The sequence below is a fragment of the Lactuca saligna genome, chromosome 6 (genome assembly GCF_052625555.1).
Source record: "Lactuca saligna cultivar CGN05327 chromosome 6, ASM5262555v1, whole genome shotgun sequence".
Taxonomy (NCBI): Eukaryota; Viridiplantae; Streptophyta; class Magnoliopsida; order Asterales; family Asteraceae; genus Lactuca; species Lactuca saligna.
Window position 1 is genome coordinate 178,992,719 of NC_136422.1, and position 22,885 is coordinate 179,015,603.

Consider the following 22,885-nt stretch of genomic DNA (forward strand, 5'->3'; position numbering starts at 1 on the left):
CGTAATACCCGTGAGATGGTTTAGATCGAGTGTTAGAACAACTTTCTTCTCAAGCCCTAACTATGCCGACCAAGAAAAAGAACCTCGACTGAAGATGCATGCCTCGTTGCATGTTGTTTAGAGAAGACAAAGACAAAGCATTTTCCAAAAAATTCATCTTTAGTCCTAGAAGATTCTGACGGCATCTACCCTTAAATCGAATTTTTTTAGCAAGCTTATTTATAGAATTAACACAATACCCCCTTAAACATATAAATCTTCTTATATTGAATAAATTGATCTATTATTATTATTATTATTATTATTATTATTATTATTATTGTTATTATTTTTAACTATAAAAAAATGACATACCGAAAATTGAAACGAGCATTACATATCTTTTTTGACTCTTAAAGCCGCCATCGATATCGTATTTAACAACTTAAGTATGGCTCATGTGAGATTTTATGAATGGTACTTTGATTTGTAGTTGAGAATGTTAAAACTAAAAATGTAATTATTCGTTTTTTCTTATTAAAATTGTGTTTTTCTTATTGTATATATTATACGATTTTATTTTTTGGATACCCCTTTACTTTAACTTTGGATCCGCGAGTATCATGAATGCATGCATTGTGGTTCGAAGCGTAAAACTCCAACATATGATCCCTTCTTTTGATTCCTGTGTGTTGGAGTATCTTAATTCCAAATATCAAAATAAATATCATAATTTCCTGATTATGGTGTTGTAAAAATGACCAAAAAAGAAAATCAAATAGAGGGATACGACCATGGTTCTAAAAAGCGCGCAATGGCGCGCCTCAAGGCGTGTCATGGCGCGATGCGTGGTATAGTCGTTACGAAAATGTCTAAGGCGGGTTTGTGAAGCGTGACGCTCAAATAACGTGTCAAGGCACGCCTTATCACGTTATGGTGCGAGTTTTTTTCAAGTCGCTGGTTTTTTTGTTTTTTTTTCTTTTGTTTTTTTATAATAAAAGAGTTTTTGTTAACTTTTTTCTATTAGATAGTAATATAACACTTCTAAAAACTTTATATATTTGATAAAATTCAATAATTATATGATTTATATCTTTTAAAGTATATAATATAGTCACGCCTTGAAAAACGTCATGGCTCGCCAAGGCTTGCCATGGCTTAACTTTTAATTTACCGTCAAATCACGCCTTACGTTATTTAAAACTGGATACCACTTGTGGGAAAAAAAATAAAGATATAAATTGTGAATACGTTAAAAGGATGCCTAAGTCATCCTTTGATTCCCCACTTTTAACAAACTTCCGAATCAAAAAAAAATTCTGTTACTCTATCTCTTTCCTTTTTCTCTCATTCCCCTACACGGAAAGAATTATGATGCACAAAGCCACAAACTTTATTCGATGCCTTCAATCTGTTCGACGATATGTCTGAACCAATAAAAAATCTTTTCAATGGCCTCCGCCATTGAAAACCCATGTCCAACCTCGCAAGAAAACTCAACGGATGAACGACTAATCAATTCGGGTCGCATTCAGAAAGAAAAACAAAAATGGGCTTCTTCACCGGTCTCTTTTTCGGTGTTGCATTTGGCCTTGGTTTCATAGTCTGCATTGCTCGTTTCCAGATCATTCGATCTGCTCGTCGTGCTGATCTGGTATGTGTTTTTGATTATGAATTCATAATACGTTAATGACGCAAACACATAATCGTACGACATGAAATGATGAAAGCAATCTGAACACACTGTATTCGTTTCTGTTGATTGATTAATAGTATATAATTTGTGTTAAGTTCAGGCTGGAACCATAGCTGCATTTGCAAAGATGACTGTTGCGGATTCCAGAAAGCTTCTTCCAGGAGAGTATTACCCTCCTTGGGTTGTTTTTGCAAGGAGACAGAAGCTGAATTGGCTTAATCTCATAATGAACAAGATTTGGCCATATGTTGATGAGGTACTTCAGTTTCTTTCATTATATTTGATTCTTGTATATATTCTTCAAAAATAAATAAATAAATGTAATAATTTCTTTTTGGGTTTTGTTGGATGCTAGCATAGGCAGCGTCCGATCTAATAAGAAGCTCTGTGGAGCCGATACTTGAGCAATATAAACCAATCATTTTGTCTTCTTTAAAATTTTCAAAGTTAACCCTTGGTACTGTGGCTCCACAATTTACAGGTTTGTTCCTTCTATTGCTAATTAATTTGTTGACATGCACAATTTTGTTTAATTCATAGTATGCTTCCAAACGCATTTTGTTAACCATGAATTAAACAAAGTTGGAACTGAAACGCCTACACTGCAACCACAAAGAGCCATAGTAGTTGCAGTGTGAACTTACGGTTTCAGTTCCAATGTGGATTAAGCTCCTTGTATTATGTCAGTCTTCTAGAAGGTTTTTGGACCTCATAATGCTCTTGAGGCATGTTGGTGTGCTGAAATTCATATATAACAAGCTTTTTATGGGGTTGTAGAAATTCATTGTTAAAAATAAGCTATTTATAGCATACAACAAGAAGATGTATACTAATATATTGATATAATTGCATAAAGTGTAAGATGCAAACGTTTGATTTGATAGATTTTCTAATAAATACCTAAATTAGGCTATAAGTCGTTGAGAAAACTTTTCCACAATGATTTTTAACTATATTGGTTGAAAGACAAATATATAAATTTGAAAAGGAATCTTTCCACAAACGGAACATAGATCTTCAAAAATCTTTCCAAAAACGAAAGATACGTTACAATGAATAATAGACGATTGATTTATTCCACAAATAATACCTTATGTATAGTAGGATGTTGCTAATTTTGGCATATTAAACCAAATATCAAAATTCTAAATATTGGGCTTCTTATGGGCATTGGGCTCTTATTTCAACTACATAAACAGGCTGTGTAAGTTGTGTGTGATGTTCTTGGGGTAGTAGACCTGATAAATCTTATCTAATACAATGATATAATTTTGCATAAAAAACGTGCAACATTTGATTTGATACATTTTTTTAATAAATACCTATAATACCATTTAAGATGATAAAAATGATCAAACCTATCGATCATGATCAATCTCCCCACTATTGTTGAAAGACAAATACCTAAATTTGAATACCTATAATACTATAAAAAAACGTGCGACATTTGAGATATACACCAAAATTCATAATCCTAACTAAAATAGTAAAATTTCATGCGTAGAATAGAGATTGACTGAAGGAGATCCATAATTTCACAAATCTTAAACTATAAAAGAAAGAAAATCAAAATGCACAAATCTTGAGATTTTGGGAAAGTTCCAATAAAAAACGCAAATAATCGAATTTGGGCCCAATGGTTGGGCCAAAATGACAAAGCCTATAACTTCATATGAATCAAAAGTTATCATTGGTTAAAAAATTAAAATTGACTGTTTTCATTATTTCAATTTTCAAGTTCAACACACAATTGTTATAAAGTTGATAAATATAATGTGGGATTGATGATTTATAAATATTTGTAGGAGTTTGTGTGGAAGAAGGTGAGCTTGGAGAAATTACCATGGAAATGGAGGTGCAATGGGATGGAAACCCTAATGTAATTCTTGATATTGTCACCAGAGTTGGTGTGGCTTTACCCATACAGGTTCTATAATCTTTTTTATTTTTATTTTTTTATAACGTAAAAAAAGGAAAAAAAAAAAAAAAAATGATTTTGATCTTTTGTTTTTGCAACAGGTGAAGAATATTGCTTTCACAGGCCTTTTCAGACTCATTTTTAAACCATTAGTTGACGAGTTTCCTTGTTTTGGAGCAGTTTTATTTTCCTTGAGAGAAAAGGTATATTTGTTAAATACTATTTTTTTATGTACAACTTTTATTCATATAGATATATATTTTCTTTCATTTACAGAAACAACTAGATTTCACACTTAAAGTTATTGGTGGAGATTTATCAGCACTTCCTGGGGTATCTGATGCCATAGAGGTATATTCTATTATGCAATGAATAAATTACAATTCTTAAATTCTGTACCGATATTTAACATTTTAATTATATTATAAATCGAAAAAAATTATGTTACCCTTTTCTCATGAGTCATGATTTCACTTTCTGTTTATATTATAGGAAACAATCAAAGATGCTATCGAAGACTCTGTCACGTGGCCAGTTCGAATAGTTATACCAATATTAGCAGGCGACTATAGGTACATCACATGCTTACACGTGTCATCCACTTCTACTATCATAAAAAAAAAAAACATAATTAATTTTATAAATCGAATTATTTGTTTAGAAACAGAAAAATAAGCGTCTTCCTCATAGTTGATATTAACACGTCATTTACGTTTTATACTTTTCATTATGAACAAAATAAAAATTAAAAACTTTTGTTTTAGTGACTTGGAGTTGAAGCCATGTGGAATACTAGAAGTAAAGCTGATAGAAGCGAAAGAATTAACGAACAAGGACATTATCGGAAAATCAGATCCTTACGCCACTCTATTCGTACGTCCACTTCGTGCAAAAATGAAAAACAGCAAGACAATTGTAAGAAGTAATAAATTAACTACACCGATAATACAATTTTTCATTAATTCACACTTAAAATATGGTTTGATTTTGATTTTGTGTGCAGAATAACCAATTAAACCCTATTTGGAATGAGCATTTTGAGTTCACTGTTGAAGATCCGAATACTCAGCATTTTACAATAAGAGTGTTCGATGATGAAGGAGTCCAAGCTTCCGAGTTAATTGGGTGTGCGCAAGTCCCCATTAAAGACCTTGAGCCTGGGAAAGTCAAAGATATATGGATCAAATTGGTCAAAGATTTGGAGATTCAAAGAGATAATAAAAAGAGGGGTCAGGTAATTAAATACTAGTAATATATTTCATTGTGTTTTTCTAGACATCATTAATGATATGATATGATATGTATGAAATTTTTAGGTGCATTTGGAGCTGTTATATTGTCCTTTTGGAACAGATGCGGGATTTCAAAGTGCATATAACCCTGATTTCAGATTAACAGATTTAGAGAAAGCACTCAAGTCAGGGATTAGTGATCCAGACGTTGATCCAGCAAAACTTGCTGCACAAAAGAAGAAAGAAGTGATTGTGAGAGGAGTTCTTTCTGTAACAGTAATGTCCGCTCAAGATCTTCCAGCCGTTGATCTTATGGGAAAAAGCGATCCTTATGTTGTACTTTTAATGAAAAAAACAGAACAGAAATTAAAAACCAGGGTAATTTTTTATTATTATTTTTTTTAACATTTTCATCAAAAATCCATCGGTCTAAATGTTTTTTTGCAACAAATATACAAATGGCTGCTAGAATTTATAGCCATTGAGGGTTTTAAAAAAATCCAAAAAAAAACACTACATGAAAGTTTAAGGTCGATAAAAACCAGTACTCAGAATTTATTTTATGATTTAACGTTGATTTTGAAATTTTTTTTTTTTAAAAAAAAAAAAAAAAAAAAAAAAAAAAAAGCAATCTTAACTAAAGAAATATTCTTCTGAATGATTTTGCAATTTCATTACCAAAAAAATAAGTGGGGGAGTTTTTTTTTTAAAAAAAGAAAAAACTCGGTAATTAAACTAGAAAAAAGCTGGTTCGGTAAGGAATTTTAAAGGAATTTGGTTATTTTATGTTATGATATTTCAATGATTTGATTTTTTTTTCAGGTTATAAATAACACTTTGAATCCTGTATGGAATCAGACATTTGACTTTGTTGTGGAAGATGGATTACGTGATTTGCTAATGTGTGAAGTGTGGGATCATGATACTTTTGGAAAGGTACACATCTTTTTTTTTTTTCATATTTAATACATTCCGTATTTGCTAAATAAATAATAAGTTAAGATGGGACCACAAATTGAAATAAAATTAATGAATGTAAACTAAATATAAATATCTGTTTTACTCTAAAAAGGCAAGACTCTCTTTGGCTATAAATTAATTTTTAAAATGCTAGTCGGACTAACGAATCAATAGTTTTTATAGATATTCTGCAACATATAATCCTGAGTAAAGCGCAACAATTGTGAAAAAAGAAATTTCGTTTTATTAATTTGTACACATCCAAAAAGAACATATCTTATTTTTTACTAGTTTATGGTTTTAAAATCACAATACTTTTAAGTTTAAGTTTAAGATTGAACTTATTCTTCTAGTATGCCATAGCCCATAAATATATATATGTTTTCATTATTATTAAAGGGTATTTTGATATCCTCTTTTAAGTTTATGGTCATTATATATATATATATAATTTTGGGTCTTGTATCAGGATAAAATGGGCAAATGCATCATGACACTTACGAGGGTGATATTAGAAGGTGAATATACCGAAACATTTGACTTAGAGGGATCTAAAGCGGGAAAGCTGACTTTGCATCTAAAGTGGACCCCACAAACGATTATTCGTGATCCTTGATAAATCAAAACTCAATTGTTGGTCATTTGCATCATGATCAATAGAGCTTAAAGGCTTTGTGCAATGAACTCACACGCAAAAACCTTATGGGTTCAACTTTATAGAAGAGTACACAAATAAGAAGAAAATGACCATATTAACAAGTCTTTTGCAGGGTTTTTTTTTTTTTTTTTTTTTTTACCTTGATTGAAATCGTTCTTTATTTTTTTCTTAGTTATTATTATTTTATATTTTTGAGGTAACTGTAAATGATATATAGATGACAAATCTTTGTACCAGTTAAAATTATAATCGCCTGTGTCTTTTAACTTTAGTAGTCAGGGGGTTTAATCGGGTTTTTCATCCTGAAAAACCCAACTGTTTAACCATCCGTCCAAACCGAATTACTAAATGGCCTTCTGTTAATCAAATTTTTAGTTGTATTAATTTTCACGATTTATATTTTATTTTTTTGTTCATTTTTGTAATTATAATCTATACATTTTATTTGTTGGGTAGGACCCGAATTAAACAACTCAAAATCGAACACTTTCACCTGAAATTTAATTTGGTTTAAACCAAAACCGAAATCTAAACCTGCAGGAGCTGAATCAGAGCACCGAAACATAAACCGGCTTGGATGGGTTATTAAAATCACAAGGACTTTTGAGCAATTTTGATTTAGTAAAGGGTATTTTAGCAAATTACCTTACTTTTAGGTGCAACTATCTTTTCGTGGAGTACAACCTAAGCTTGTCATCATGACAACTTTATAAAGTCAACTAGGAGAGTAAATCTTGGACTTAGTATGTAGTGGGAATAGATGCAACTCGCCATAAAAAGATATATTTTAGTACTATAACTATGGGAATAGATCATTTTGGTCCTCTAAATTTTGACATCTTTATAGTGGACAAAGTGTAGTTACTTATAGACCCAAATATCTTATTGGTTTAGGGCTAAAAAAGTTCGAGCCTGGATCAATATAGAACCATATAGTCTTGACCTAGTCTAGACCGGGTCACTTCTATGTTTAGCGATCCGTTGGTCTTTATATAGTCTTAAATCGGTCAAAAGTTGGTCCGATTTCATAGACCCGGTCATAAATCTGGAGTAATGCCCAAATTTTGAATTCTAACAATTATAATCCAGAACCAATGACTACCTTTTGGTCTTGGGTCCATCTAAACCGGTCCCAAATCCTTTTTATCTTTATAAATCTCTTATTTTTCTCTCTTGATTTAATCATTTTAAGCAATATTTAAACTAAAATCATAAAATGTTCGGGAATCGAAGGTAGTTGTAATACATATTGGTCCGATTTCAATCCAGCGACAGCGTTTGAGGAAGCTAGAAAAGGAAGTTGTATCGCATAATTCGAATTATTTCACCTAATTCAAACAAAACAACAAACTCATTGGTAACCGCAATTAACTTAGATATGTTACATCCAACTCCAATAACATGATATCTTGACAATTATAATGTCAATTTTAACCAAACTATTAACCGGATATCATAAAGAACACATTTCAATGATCTTCACCACCACATTACCCAACTCTTCTTGTAAGGGTTGCATACATTTTTTGGAGTATTATATGAAACAACAATGATTATATCACAAACTTGTTTCCTAACGACCAATGTTGTTTTGTTTAATATGTATGAACTAATAATAAATACAAGTTTTGAATCATAAAATTGCCAATAGAAAGCGATTATTAGTGAAATGACAACGATAGTTATAAAAATATATATTGAAAACTTTTCTACGATTTTATGATTTCTTTGACATTAAATACATATATTAAATTTAAAGGTTTACTCAAGAGTATTACTACTACTAGTGTAAAGATCGATTTCAGGTACTCTTTAATATTTGGATTTAGTCTTAAAAAGTTTGCATTTTTGGTCCCAATTATGTTGGGCGTAACATGGAGTACGCTAGGCGTACTCCCTTAAGTTGGACGCGGGGGTTGGTGGCGTACGTTGGGTGTACCCATAAGTATATTGGGCGTGTATAAGCAGACCACAAACCCTAATTTTTAGTGTTTGGCACCTATTTAAGTGTCATTATGGACCTTGAGGCTGCCCCTTCATTAGCCTCCTTTCCTCTCTAGACTCCCTACGAACCCTAGTTTTTCCTTGTGTGTTCTTGAGCTTTGGTGGTAAACTTTTTGTGTTTTTGTACTTATTGAAGAAGAATGAACTTGGTGATCAAGCATTAGTTAGAGTGGGGATTGAAGATCCAGAATCTTCATCATCTTGACAAGTCTCAGAAGGTATAAAGTTTCAACCTTATTGATTCATCTCTTAAATCTAGTTAGCTTAGAGTTCTTAGCATGATTTGGTCCCTTGAGTTGTTCCATGTGAGTATAAGCTACTCCATAGGATTATAATGGTATATCTTAGTGTTTTTGAAGTACCTTGTGCATAAAAATGTTATCTTGATAGATTTAACTCAACCATACAATGGTTGATGTTCATTTCATGGGGTTAGAATGTTGAAATTGGGTATCGAGGCTTCTTAAGCCATGCAAAATCTTAAAGCTTCCAGCTTTATTAATTAAGACCTTATTTTGGAGTAGATCTAAAGTTTGGACGACAGGGTCTTAAGGGATTAAGACATCTTCATGAGGATTAGTTCACAGACTAGTATGTCGGGTGTACTTCTATGACGATACGCGTACTGGGTTTGAACCTTGTATTCTAGTCGATGTGAGTACACACGATGTGCGAGTTGGGTACTCTCAACGTACTCCTAACTATGGGTTTAGAAGGTTTTGGGCCATTTTGGGCTTCGGGTGCTTTAGGGTTTGGTTCACGGTTATTTGGGTTGATTAAGGGGAAGGGTAAAATAGCCTTTTACCCTAGATGTCAAGTTTTATTAATTAGATTCACGGTTATCGATTATGTCCTAATAACCTAATTATTAATTAGGGTATTATTTGATTGATTAGTGTGGGGATTCTCCGGTTCACCAGCCCATTCATCTATTTGTTTATCAACGGATAGAGGTAAGTTTGCTCACGATATTGTAGGATACTATGGTTTTATGTACTTGTTATCTTTGTGACTCTTGTTGTATGCTTGTATGTCTGTTTGTTGTATGTATATTGGGTGAAATAGTTTAGAGGGTGAAATAGACTTATACGGTTGAAAATTATCGATTGAGTTAATATAGACTCGGGGATGAAATAGACCCGGGATGAAAAGACATGGTACATCCTTGAGCTAACATATGAGTTTAAATAGACTCGAAGGTGAAATAGACCCAGGGTGAAATAGACCTGGTATAGCCTTGAGCTGACATATATGTATGTTATGCGGTATTTGGGAACTCATTAAGTTTTGTACTTACGGTTTTCAGCTTATGTTTCAGATACATCCGTTTTGAAGGGGAAGAGCTCGGGATGATCGCATCGCACACACCATGATTTTCCGCCTTTTGACTTTGATGTAGTTTTGGATAATTGTTGACATAATCTATTTTCCTTTATGATTTTTCTAAACATGTTTGGTTGATGGATTTATTAGTACAAAAATGAAACTTTTTTTTATAAATTTTAGGATGTTACAAGTTGGTATCAGAGACTTGGTTTGATAGATTCGGGCATAATCTCGAGTGTATCTGAACTTAAACCGAGTGTTTGGTAGATCATTTTATAAAAAGAAATGTTTTATTAAAGGATTTTCTAATAAAAAGAAAGGGTGTGGTGCATGCAATCGAACGAGATCAAGTAAGTTATAACACCTTGTTTCGAGTCGTTTCATAATTTATGATCGTGACCCAAAGATCAAGTATCATAAGGCTTCGGGCTTTGGGGAAAGAGAGGTTTAGCCCCCATTTGGATGTGGGTAATTGAAACCTCCCAAAAATATGATCCAAAATTTTCATTTTTAATTTAAATAAAATGGTATTCCAAAAACATTATCCATACAACCGAAATGAAAATAAGTATATCAAACATCATAATAATCAGAGTGATATCTCAAAAGCAGAATCCATGTGGTGTGTGCGATGCAGTGTACCCGAGCTCTTTCCCTTGGAACCAGAAGTACCTGAAACATAAACTATAAACCGTAAGCGCAAAGCTTAGTGAGTTCCCTAAACTACTCCATAACATACATAATACATCACATACTGGGCCCCCACCCTACATTGAGCCCCGCTCAGTATACTGATCCATTATTCTTAGGCCCCGCTTGACATTGGGCCCCACCCACTATACACATACAATACATATCACATAATCATGCTAACACATACAATGATCATAAACAATAGCATACAATTCAATCATCAGGCCTTACATGGCATCGAGCCCTGTTTGGTACACATAACAACACATAACATATACAAGGGTCACGTAGACTCCTAGCATCCTAACATAAACAACAAAGGTCTGTATTGGTGCCTTATACCCGCTAATCCTAGTGAGGGAACTCATCTCGACTGCTGAATCTCACTGAAAATCCTTGGTTGTTGGTCCAAAGAATCCTCGAGCTGATCATTACCAAAATAACACCCAATCAACATTTCGGTTCCAATCCATAACCATAAGTCCATACTTGGGGTAAAAAGACCATTTTACCCCTAACCTAGCTTGGTCCAAGACTAAGGCCCAAACTCACAAGTCTAAAAGGCCCAAAAGCCAATTAATCAACCAAGGCCCAATTATGACCCAATTTTCCAAATAGGGCTTAAACCCCATACATGGGCCTTACCCTGAAGCCCAACCATTTTTCCTAGTCCAAAACACTTATACATAGATGACCCAATAAGAAATCAAACACCCACGCCCAAAAGAAAGCCCAAACTTGAAGCCCAATATGAAAAATCCCACCTAATTGAGTATGTGGGGCGTATTCAGCTGTATGCTAAGCATACAATCTATTTGGCTTGTACGTTGCACATACAAACTTGTTCATTCAGCGTACTCATCCATTAAGCCAATCTCTTCATTAAGCTCTTAATGCTTAAGTCCAGAAGTCCAAACCACAGATCTGAGTCCTAATAAGTGTCTAGAACCATAAAGTCACTGACTTGGTGACTTTGGATGCTCCAAAAGAACTCTAATTCAATATATAACATTATACTTTCACCAAATGGACACAGTCTCATGCATGGGGGATTCTAAACCCTAAAGGTGACAACTTTAGGAATCTAGAACCTTAAAAACACCAAGAGTGGCAACTCATAGCTCCTGGAGTGGTATCAAACCACTGGATCTCATTCTTGGGGCCAAAAGGGACCAAAACACATATATAATAGATCTAATCCATAAATGAACAAGTTCATAGCTTTATACCTCAAACAAGCTGGAAAATGAAGCAAATAATCAAGATCTACAAGCTCTTCCTTGATCTACACCTTGCACCAAGCTTCTACTTCTTGAGTATGGACTAAAGCACACCAAAATAGACACAATGAGCTCAAAACACAAGGATATGCTTAGGGTTTTGAATATGAGGCTAAAGGGTCAGAGGAGGCTGAGAAATAAGGGTTTCATAAGCCATAAAGGTGATTATATAGTGTCCATCCCTTAAAATTTAAGTTTTAAGATTCCTTACGTATGCCCCGCATATGCCTCTAGAACCCCATTCAACCCTCGCATGAGTATGCTAAGTGTACCATGTGGTATGCCCCACGTACTCGCTTCGCAGCTTGTACACCAAGCGTACCATGTGGTACACCCTGTGTACACCAAAAGGACCAAAATGAAACTTTTACCTAAAACTAGGGCAATAATGAAACATAACAAGTTTCAAGTGTTAGAATAATACATATTTTGTGATCTAAGAGTTCAGTTTGTGCTTTGGAGTCAAAGGGTAAAATGAAAAAAGCGGTGTTTCAGACTTATTTTTATGATTTAAGGATTTTCGTTCGATGTATTTTAAGTTAAAAGTAATTATATAGGGTTGTATAGATCCTCAATACCTTTCCGTGGATATAAAGTTCGTTAAAAACGGAGTTGGAATGAAGAAGTTATGACCATTAGAAGTTAGGAAGGTTTTTGGTTTAGTCTAGTACGTATGGCGTATTGGGCATCCCTGGTACGTTGTGTAACGCCCGCAAATCCGGGCTAGTCAATTTAGAGGCAATAAGGATCGAAAATGACATTTTGACAAAATATTATTTAGAATAAATAATCTTAACCAAGTTGTAGAATATATCACAAGGTTTCCGTACATATAAAGAACGTCGAAATCCGAGTTATAACGAAGAAGTTATGGCCCGTCGAAGTTTCGCGACGGAACCGGCACAGCACCGGGAAGCGTAAATAGTGAATTTACGATGGAGGACTTTTTAGCCTTAGTGATCTAAACGAGAGTCGTAGAATATGTTAAACCGAGAAAATCCATAAAAAGAACACCCAAATCTGACTTCGTATGAAGAAGTTATGATTTTTCTAAGATTCGGCCTAGCAGTGTACAGCCCGAAACTCGAATTTTAGTTCGAGTGGTTTTTGGCTTACGTGACCTAAATGAGAGTTGAATATCTCATTAATAGGAACTCAAAGGTAAAAAGACAGACGAAAACGGAGTCCGTATGAAGGAGTTATGAATTCTTCGCGGTCATTTAACAGTCTAAACGCCTCCTACTGTTAAATTTGAGATCGGTCGAGAATTAGTCGATGGAGTCTAAACGAAAGTTTTAGATCTTGATTTTACCTATGCGTGGATATAAATAACGTCAAAAACGGAGCTCGTATGCGAAAGTTATGATTTTTCTAAGTTTGAAGGCTGATACACGATAGGGGGTGGCGTGGCACCACCAGAATTGGACACGTGGCACCACCAGAAGGCCACCACATGGACCAACTCGGCGAGTAGGTCCCCCTACTCGGCGAGTAGGCCAGTCAACACCCCTATAAATAGAGGTGTCGGGTTCCATTCATTCTCACACCTTCCAACTTCTCTTTCTCTCTCTAAACTCTATCTCTCTAAGCCTCCCTAACCCCCTAAAGCCTAGGGTAACTCCCTAGCACGAGGCGGAAGCCCCGGAGCGCCCGACGGTTCCGAGAAAAGAGCCTTTCAGCTCGGGAAACGCTGCTCCAGCGAAGCCCGGTTTTACGAAAAACCCGCTGTAAGTGAGCTACGCCTACGCTAGTTTTAATATAGCTCCTAATTAATTATAGTAACATTATTAGGACCTTAAAATAATTATTTGGGCTATTATTATGAGTAATATTGAGTGTTATTTAACGCTTATATAATAATAATAATAGTCAGACTATTAATTCGTCGCGGATATCGGTAGACTAAACCCTAGTGGTGTTGATACTAGGTTTTATCGAAGGAATTTGCTTTGAGAGTATCGAAGCGCTGTCCGAGTGTTGAGTCACCATCTATCAGGTGAGTGCATAGTCCCTTTCATCTTACACATAGATATGAAGTATTTTATATGAACTACGTGCTATGTGTGCATATTATCTGAATACTTGCTGTCTATGCTGGATGAACGTTTTATACATGTTTTAAAGGATTTAAACTGTATACGTATTTTATATATACGAATATGTTGGGTATGATGATGGGTAGATGAATGATGAGAGATAGAAGATGACGTGAGTATACATTGGCAGCTATAGACTTAGTGCCTATGGGACAAACACCAGTAGTTATGGACTTAGTACCTGTTAGACGTTGGTAGCTATGGATTTAGTACCTGTTGGGAATTGGTAGCTATGGACTTAGTACCTATTAGTTAGACACTGGTAGCTATGGATTTAGTACCTGTAGGAATTGGTAGCTATGGACTTAGTACCTGTTGAGCACTGGTAGCTATGAATTTAGTACCCGATAAGTAAGATATAGCAGCTATGGAATTAGTGCTTTACGAACGAATATCGGCAGCTATGGATTTAGTGCCAGTCCTATAACCCTAGAAGTAAGGGACCTTGGAATAAACGAATGCAGAATAGATGACTCTTAGGAGTAAAGAAGATAACGGGGATGGGTAATTGGGTTAATTGTTTGATGATTGAACATAACAATTATATTATTGTGGGTTGAAAACCCTATGTACTCACCAGGTTTCCCAACCTGACCCACTCAGTTTATTTACATCACAGGTGGCGATATGAAGTGACATTACACTGAGAGATTTAAAGAGATGTAGATCACTAGTGTAAATAATTGTAAGTTCTGTTTATGCTTATGTTTCTGTATTAACGATGACATCCCAAACGTTTTAAGATGAATAAAAAATACGTTTCTTCGAAAATGTTTTAATAATGTATTTATCGTGTTTTTCTGGGAACAAATTCCGCAACCTTTTTATAAAATGAAGTACTCTGATTTTTATAAAGCATAAACAAAATCGGTCTTTTCTGGCCGTGATTTTGGGGATGTCACACGTTGGGCGTACGCGATCAGTACCCAAACCCTATTTTTTTGTTTGAGACCTATTTAAGCTCCTTAACATCCACAAACCCGTTCCATTCTCATCCTCCACATCTCCAACATCCTCCCTTGAACCCCAACCCTAGTTTTAGCCTTGTGAGCAAAAGAAGGTGTTCTCGAGTGCTTTTGGGTGTTCTTGGTGCATCTTGGAGAAGAAAGAACTCATTGGAAAGTGTTGTTTGCATTGGATTTTGTTGATCTAGACTTTGTTCACCTTGATCTTTCTTCTAGACGTATAAAGCTTGAATCTTGATGATGCATTTGTTAGATCTAGCTAGTTTTGAATGTTATGAGCTTTTTGTCACTTTAGTGCATAAAGTTTATATCTTGAAAGTTTGTGTAACTCCCCATTCCTGGTACGCATCAGTTCAATTAATTTTAATTTTTGTAAAATCTACTCGACGAATTGGTAGCCCTATGCTAGAAACGACGCGGGGATTTAAATGGTCTACTCGACGAGTCCAAGCCTGGACTGGACGAGTAGGTCTGGCTGGAGGAAACCCTATTTATGGGGTTTTGCACCCTATTTAAGCATCATATAACCTCCAAAATCCTAACTTCGAAACCCTAATCCTCCATAAGTGATCTTGAGCTATTACTTTCCATTTGAGTGTTATTTCGTGCCTTTTGGAGCTTGTGGAAGAAGTAGAAGATATAAGACTCAAGAGGGAATAAGTAGATCCAGGAACTACACTCCATTTGATACATTTTTTGGTAATCAAGTTTCCAACTTCATCATTCTTTTCTTAGATCTATTTGTTTCCATTTTATGAAAATTTTGGTTCAAGAACCTTGGTCCTTGGAGTTGCGACGTCCCAAGTGGCTTATATCTCAAATCTAGGATCTATGAAGGGTTCCATGGCATAAAGGTGAAAAGTTTATGACCATGGAAGCCCCATGCAAGCATATGAGAAATTTTATGGTCTTTTTAGCCCTAAAAGACTATACATGGGAGGAAAGCTCAAAACTTTATATGTATAACAAATGTTAAAACCATAGATCTAGATTTGTATGTGTGGATTTGAACCTATAAATAGAGGTGGAAATCATCCATTTTCTTCACACCTTCACCCTTTTTCTCTCTCAGCACTCCCAATCTCTCCCTCCCAATCCCTAGCAACTTCTAATTTCTAGAGGCGAGTCCTGGAGCGCCAGAAGGCTCCGAAAAGAAGAGCTTTCGACTCAGAAGTTCCGCCCCTGCGGAGCCCGGTTCCTAGCCACCCCCCGGTAAATGAGTTATGTTTACCCTACTTTAAGTATAACTTATGTTTAAGTTCATTATCGTTATTATGAACTTATAAACAAGATTTATCAGTGATTCCAAGTCGTTATACCGATTGATCTGCTTACTGGGATGATGTCCAGGCTGTGATTTAGTGAGGTGTTTAAAGTGGGATCTCCAAACACTATACTTCGTATACCAAACGAACCCTACCTCCGATATGATCCTTCCTGGTTGCTCCTTACTTGATAGATCATGAAAGTAGACTTTGAATGAGTGATGAATCTAGACTAATAATTAGTCGCAATAAAGATTAGACTAACACTTAGCGATAATAATGTTAGGTTTCGTCGAGGGAAAATACAATCGTTAGAAGCGAAGCGCTGCCCGAGTTTGGAATCATCACTTTGACAAATAAGTGCATAGTTACTTTCATCTTACACATAGATATGAAGTATTTTATATAAATTACGTGATATGTGTGCATATTATCTGTTTATTTTATAACTATGCTAAATGAACGATCTTATACATGTTTTAAATGATTTAAAATGTATATGTATTTTATATCAACAAAATATGTTTGGTAACACATGGGTAGATGAATGATAAGAGATGAAAGTTGATATAGAGGAATCATCACTTTGACAAGTAAGTGCATAGTTACTTTCATCTTACACAAATATATGAAGTATTTTATATAAATTACGTGATATGTGTGCATATTATCTATTTATTTTATATATATGCTAAATGAACGATCTTATACATGTTTTAAATGACTTAAAATGTATATGTATTTTATATCTACAAAATATGTTGGGTAAAACATGGGTAGATGAATGATAAGGGATGAAAGTTGATATAGAGGAACATTGGCAGTTATGGACATAGTGCCCTATAGGTGAACATTGGCAGCAATGGACTTAGTACCTTATAGATGAGCATTGGCAGTTTTGCCACAACCTGTAGATGTTTTGATCTACAATGTACTCTAAACATCCTAGCAGTTGTGCTTAAAAGGTATTATCGGTAGTTGCGCCTAATAGAGAACATCATAACCCTGGCAGCTGCGCCCAAAGGACAATATCGATAGCTGCGCCTAATAGAGAATGTCATCATTTTGGCAGCTATGCGTAAATAATAATATTGGCAGCAGTGTTTAATAGATAACATTGACAGCTGTGTCATTAGGTGTCTATTCCTTAGGAATGAATGAGTGAATATAGATCCTTAAGAAATAAAGAGGATAATGGGGATGAAATATTGGGCTAATTTTTAATGATTAAATATAATTATATTATTGTGGGTTGAAAACCATATGTACTCACAAAGTTTCCCAACCTGACCCACTCAAGTTTATTTGTATCATAGGTGTCGATAGGAAACTATTTTACACTGAGAGATTAAGGAGATGTAGATCACTAGTATAAATGAATGTAAGGTCCGTTTATGCTTATTTTTTTGTACTAACTATGATATCCCAAGTTTTAAAAGAAATGAAATACAATTCTTCAGAAATGCTTTGATGACACATTTATCATATTTTTATGGGAACAAATTCCGCAACATTTTTATAAAAAGGGTACTCTGATTTTTAAAAAAAGCATAAACAAATTGGTCTTTTCTGGCTGTGAAAATGGGGGATGTCACATCATCTTTCATCAGTCATCGTTCATCTCATCTTCCATCTCTCATCTCATCTCACCTTTATTCTACCCATCTTTACCCATCATAATTATAGGTATAAAATACATATACAGTTTAAATCAAATAAAGCATGTATATTTTGTTTATCCAACATAGATATCAAGAACATAGATAATATACACACATAGTAGGTAGTATAAATACTTCATATTTATGTGTAAGATAAAAATAACTATGTACTTACTTGATAAAGTGATGATTTCAAACTCGAACAGCGCTTCGCTTTTAACGATACTATTTTTCCTTCGACGAAACCTAACATCATTGTCGCTAAGTTTTAGTCTAACCTTTATTACGATTAATTATTAGTCCAGATTCGTTATTAACAGTCTACACTCATGATCTATCAAGTAAGGAACAAACATGTAGGATCATATCGGTGGTAAGGTCCGTTTGGTATACGAAGTATACAGTTTGGAAATCTCACTTTAACCACCTCACTAAATCACAACCTAGACATCATCCCCGTAAGTAGATCAATCAGTATAATGACTTGAAACCACTGATAAATCTTGTTTATAGGTTCATAATAACGATAATGAACTTAAACATAAGTTATACTTAAAGTACGGTAAGTGTAACTCAACTTACAGGGGGTTTAGCGAGGACTCGGGCTTTGCGGGGGCAGAACTTTCGAGCCGAAAGCTCTTCTTCTCGGAGCCTTCTAGAGTTGCGAGGATTTACTCTTGCAATTAGGAGTTACTAGGGCTTTGGGAGAGGTTTAGAGAGAAGTTAGTTAGATAGATAGATAGATAGATAGATAGATAGATAGATAGATAGAGAGAGAGAGAGAGAGTGTGTGTGTGTGTGTGAAGGGTTAAGGCGTGAGGAAAATGGGGTGCTCTCGCATCTTATTTATAGGCTGGAAAATGGCCAAACTTGTAGATTTTGAGACTCCAACTCGTCGAGTTAGTGCCACATGTCACAATCTAGTGGCAAGGCATGGGGAGAAAGCAATGGTCCAGATTAAGCCACATCACCCCTTTCGCAGCAGCACTCTTCTGACTTTTAAATTCTGTAACATTTGCATATGGGCTCCTTTGTTGACGTTAGTTATATCCACTTGTATGTATTTACAAGATCTACAACTCTCATTTTGACTCCATCGGCTAATTCTCGACGTATTTTAAATTTAATAGTATGAGAAGATTACATTGTTAACGACCGTGTAAAATCCATAACTTCTACATACGGACTCTTTTTTCCACTGTATTTTTATCGTTGAACTCCTATTAATGAGATTTTCAATTCTCTTTTAGGCTGTGTCAGCTAAAAATCGATCAATCTAAAATTCGAATTCCGGGCTGTGCACTGCTATGGTAAATCTTAGAAAAATCATAATTTCCCATACGAAGTCAGATTTGGAATTTCTTTTTATCCATGTTCTTGGTTTAACGTACACTGCGACTTTCGTTTATATCGCTAAGGCTAAAAATCAATTTATCCAAAATTCACTTTTTACGTTACGCGGTGTCGTGTCGCTTTAGCCGTAAAACTTCGATGTGTCGTAACTTCTTCGTTTTAAGTCGGATTCCGGCGTTCTTTATATGTACGAAACCCTTGTAACATATAGTATAATTTGGTCAAGATTATTTACTCTAGATAATTTTTTATAAAAAAATCATTTTTGATGTTTATTGTCTCTAAATTGACTAGCTCGAATCTGCAGGTATTACAATAGTCCTCACAGTTCCTTCCAATTTTTTGGTTTCTACCATACCCGTACTATATATATATATATATATATATATATATATATATATATATATATATATATATATATATATAATTTAATGGTACAATGTTGAATAAAAGAAAGGAGTTTTACATTGCACTTCCATTACCAAACATAGTAACCTATATATAACATTGTATTTAATAATACAATGATAAGTTACAAAGATAAACTAACAAAAAAGGGAGAAAGTAAACACTTGCACCCTACTTTCACCTACTTGCGACACACCAATACACATATATTTATAATTGATATACTCATATTTATAAACATATATTTCTTGTAGTATATCATTATATATTGAAAGCTAACAACTTGAATTATGATTACGTAACACACAAATAAATACAAACACCATATTTTTATCCATTTGACACACAAGTTTATATTCCATAATATACAAATAAATAGTAGTAAAGTTGCTATATATAATTTCATTATTATATCCAAATATTTAACGTTACAACAAAAAGATTATTTTAAGAGAGTTTACATACAAAACCAAATGATTTTTGTAGTATAACATGAAATTAAGGTCTCGTCTGATAGTTGCTGACTGAGAAAGTGTTGATTGAAAAATATCTGTCTGTGTAATAAATTCTAACTAAGTAAGAAACCATGTTGTTTGATTATACATCTGTCTCAATGTATTGACTGATGAAAAATGTCAATTTTTTCATGTTGTTCTATATAGTGATGAATGTAGTTGCTGAATAATTATAAAAACGTACAAATTTTCATACAAACCAACATCCTAAAACATAAATACAAACCAACAAACTATCTCCAATTCTCTCATTTTCTTGAAAATCCCTTCACTACCAGCACCTTGAAAACTATTTTCAAGAATATTTGAGGATAAGATATTAAAGAGTATCCATTGACAAATCATTGTTCTTCTCCCTCTCAGTTTTTTTTTTCTTTTTTTCTCCTTTTCACCATCTGTTTCCTTTCTTGTTATTTGTTTGTCCCCATTGTTGTTGTTCCTTTTATCTCCCCTTCTAATTCTATCATCATTTTCTTTCATTTTCTCTTTCTAATCAAACATTTTCTCAATCTTGTGGTCCAAAGGTGGCTATGGTGGTTATGGTGATTGTGTAGCACCTTTTCTAGCTTAAAAATTACACCCTTTTTTTAACTTTTAAATAATTCCTACTTTCTAGAAACCTAACAATCATTTAATCCAAACAACAGAAAATATAAGATCCGAACAGTTAGAACCATCATTTTCTTTGTTACATTTGCACTTGAACGTTTATCTTTTAAAATTCTTTTTATCCCTATTTCATGCCATATCCCCATTTTGCCCATGGAATTGTGTCGACGCTTGTTTCCTGTGAGGAATAAGTTCTATCTCTATTAGATTCCCCAATCCGAAATTGAAGCGATTGTTTCTTGTAATGCCTGGTTTTTGGTATGTATTTAACTTATACTTATTCACTTCTATCTATAAACTCGACGAGCTGGAGGCCCCAAACTCATCGAGTAGTGATGAATTGGACCGCGAGTTTTGGAAACCTACTCGACTAGTTGGGAGGCCTCAAATCGATGAGTAGGTTGGAAGAAATGAAACCCTAATTCCGGGGTTTTGCACCTTATTTATACACCTTAACCCCAAGGTATTAGTCTCATCTCCAGCCTCCACTGTCCGAAACCCTAATCAATTTTTGGTGATTGTAAGCTAATCTTGTGCACTCTTGGTGAGTTTGAAGAAGAAGAAGCTTGAAAGAGGAGCAAGAACGTGTGGGGGGAGAGCAGATCAAGAAGTTGGGCTTCATTTCTAATTCATCTGAGGCATAAAGCTTTAACATTGTCTATGACATACTTATATCTAGTTTTAGGACGCTTTCTTTCATGCTTGGTCCAAGTATATTGGTTGTTGGGATTTGGACGTCCCGGTTGGGCAAACCCTTCAAATCTAGGGTCATGAGGGGACTTCATATCATAAAGGTGCCAACTTTATGGCCATGGAAGTCCCATGCAACATTTGGACCATCATTTTGGCTTTCTAAGCCCCCATTGGGTCATGCATGCGAGCAAGATGGGAACTTTACGTGACCAATCTATCCCTTAAGTCCAGATCTATGACCTCATGGTCTATCTTGAAGTTTTGATGGCTTTTGGAGTTGGATCTAAGCTATTTTTAGTTAGGGTTTGAGTTTTATATGTTGGGGAGAGGTTCTTAATAGGTAAAGTTGGAAACCTTACCCTTCTAGACGTATTTCCAACCAGGATCCAGAAGATAGGGTCTTGGTTTGAAGAATAGGGACTTAATGCATTAAGAAGGTTGACAGACTAAAGAACTCAACGGGTTCATAAGAGAACTCGACGAGTTGTTCTGGAAGTGTCTCGACTCTGTTGGAAAAAGTGGGACTCGACGAGTTGGATCGTCATATCATAATTATGTAATTTATAGAAACTCGGCGAGTTGAAGAGTAACTCGGCAAAGTGAGTCAACTCGGAACGTTGACTTTGACTTTAACCTGGGTGTTGACTTTGACTTTGACAAAAGTTGACCCTTAAGGGGGCTATGAGTACGAAAGGATACCTAAATGGAATCTTTTATGGTTAGGAGTTTGAATTGGGTTGATATTCGGAGTCGAGGACTGTTCAATTACTTTCCAGTATTTGAGGTAAGTTACCTTCCTTGTATAAGTAGGTCGAAGGTACCTATGTCGGCCCACTAGTAGTTGTTTATAGTAGATATGATTGTCTTTGTGATAATTTTCTAGTATGCCACTATTTGTTGAGATTTATGTGCTTGTATGCTATGTTATTATGTGGTAGTGGTAGGGGTGAAATAGACCCCCTAACCAGTTGAAATAATACACCGGAGGGTAGGTCGGCACCCAAATATGCCTAAAAGTATGTTTATGCGATATTATTATGTGATAGTGTTAAGGGTAAAATAGACCTCGTAACCGGTTGAAATACACCGGAGGGTAGGTCGGGTACCCAAATATGCCTGACAGGGTAGGTCGAGCACCTAGATATGCTTGACAGGGTAAGTCGGGCACCCAGATATGCCTGACAATATGTGATTATGTGGTATGATGAGGGGGAACTCATTAAGTTTCGTGCTTACATTTTTCAGTTTTGGTTTCAGGTACTTCTTCTTCAAAGGAAAGGAGTCAACATGATCGCAGCGCATCACACTATGATTTTTCCACATTATGAGATTCTTGGGGGATTGTACTATGATACTATTTTCCTATGACATGGTGTGGTTTTTGACACTTGGGTTTGATTATGATTTGGATGACACTATTGATGTTTTCAGACCATCGTCTTTATAAACTAATTAATAAAAAATGAAATTTTTGGTTATGAATTTTGGGATGTTACACTTCTAGTCTTGAAATAAGCATCAATCGCATACCAATTTCACAATCAATCATACAATTTGTGAACTATAGGTGTGGT

At 34.8% G+C, this 22,885-nt stretch overlaps 1 protein-coding gene across 1 annotated transcript; it reads left to right on the forward strand.

Annotated features, from left to right (window-relative positions):
* The first annotated feature begins 1,270 nt into the window (after nt 1-1,270).
* Nucleotides 1,271-6,808, forward strand: LOC145003283 (synaptotagmin-4-like). The gene is made up of 12 exons (XM_078962419.1): nt 1,271-1,633; nt 1,776-1,931; nt 2,036-2,156; nt 3,481-3,602; nt 3,695-3,796; nt 3,870-3,944; nt 4,086-4,165; nt 4,358-4,508; nt 4,597-4,827; nt 4,910-5,203; nt 5,648-5,761; nt 6,255-6,808. The coding sequence occupies exons 1-12, from the start codon at nt 1,529-1,531 to the stop codon at nt 6,399-6,401; spliced, it is 1,698 nt and encodes a 565-aa protein (XP_078818545.1). The 5' UTR covers nt 1,271-1,528; the 3' UTR covers nt 6,402-6,808.
* Nucleotides 6,809-22,885: the final 16,077 nt, after the last annotated feature.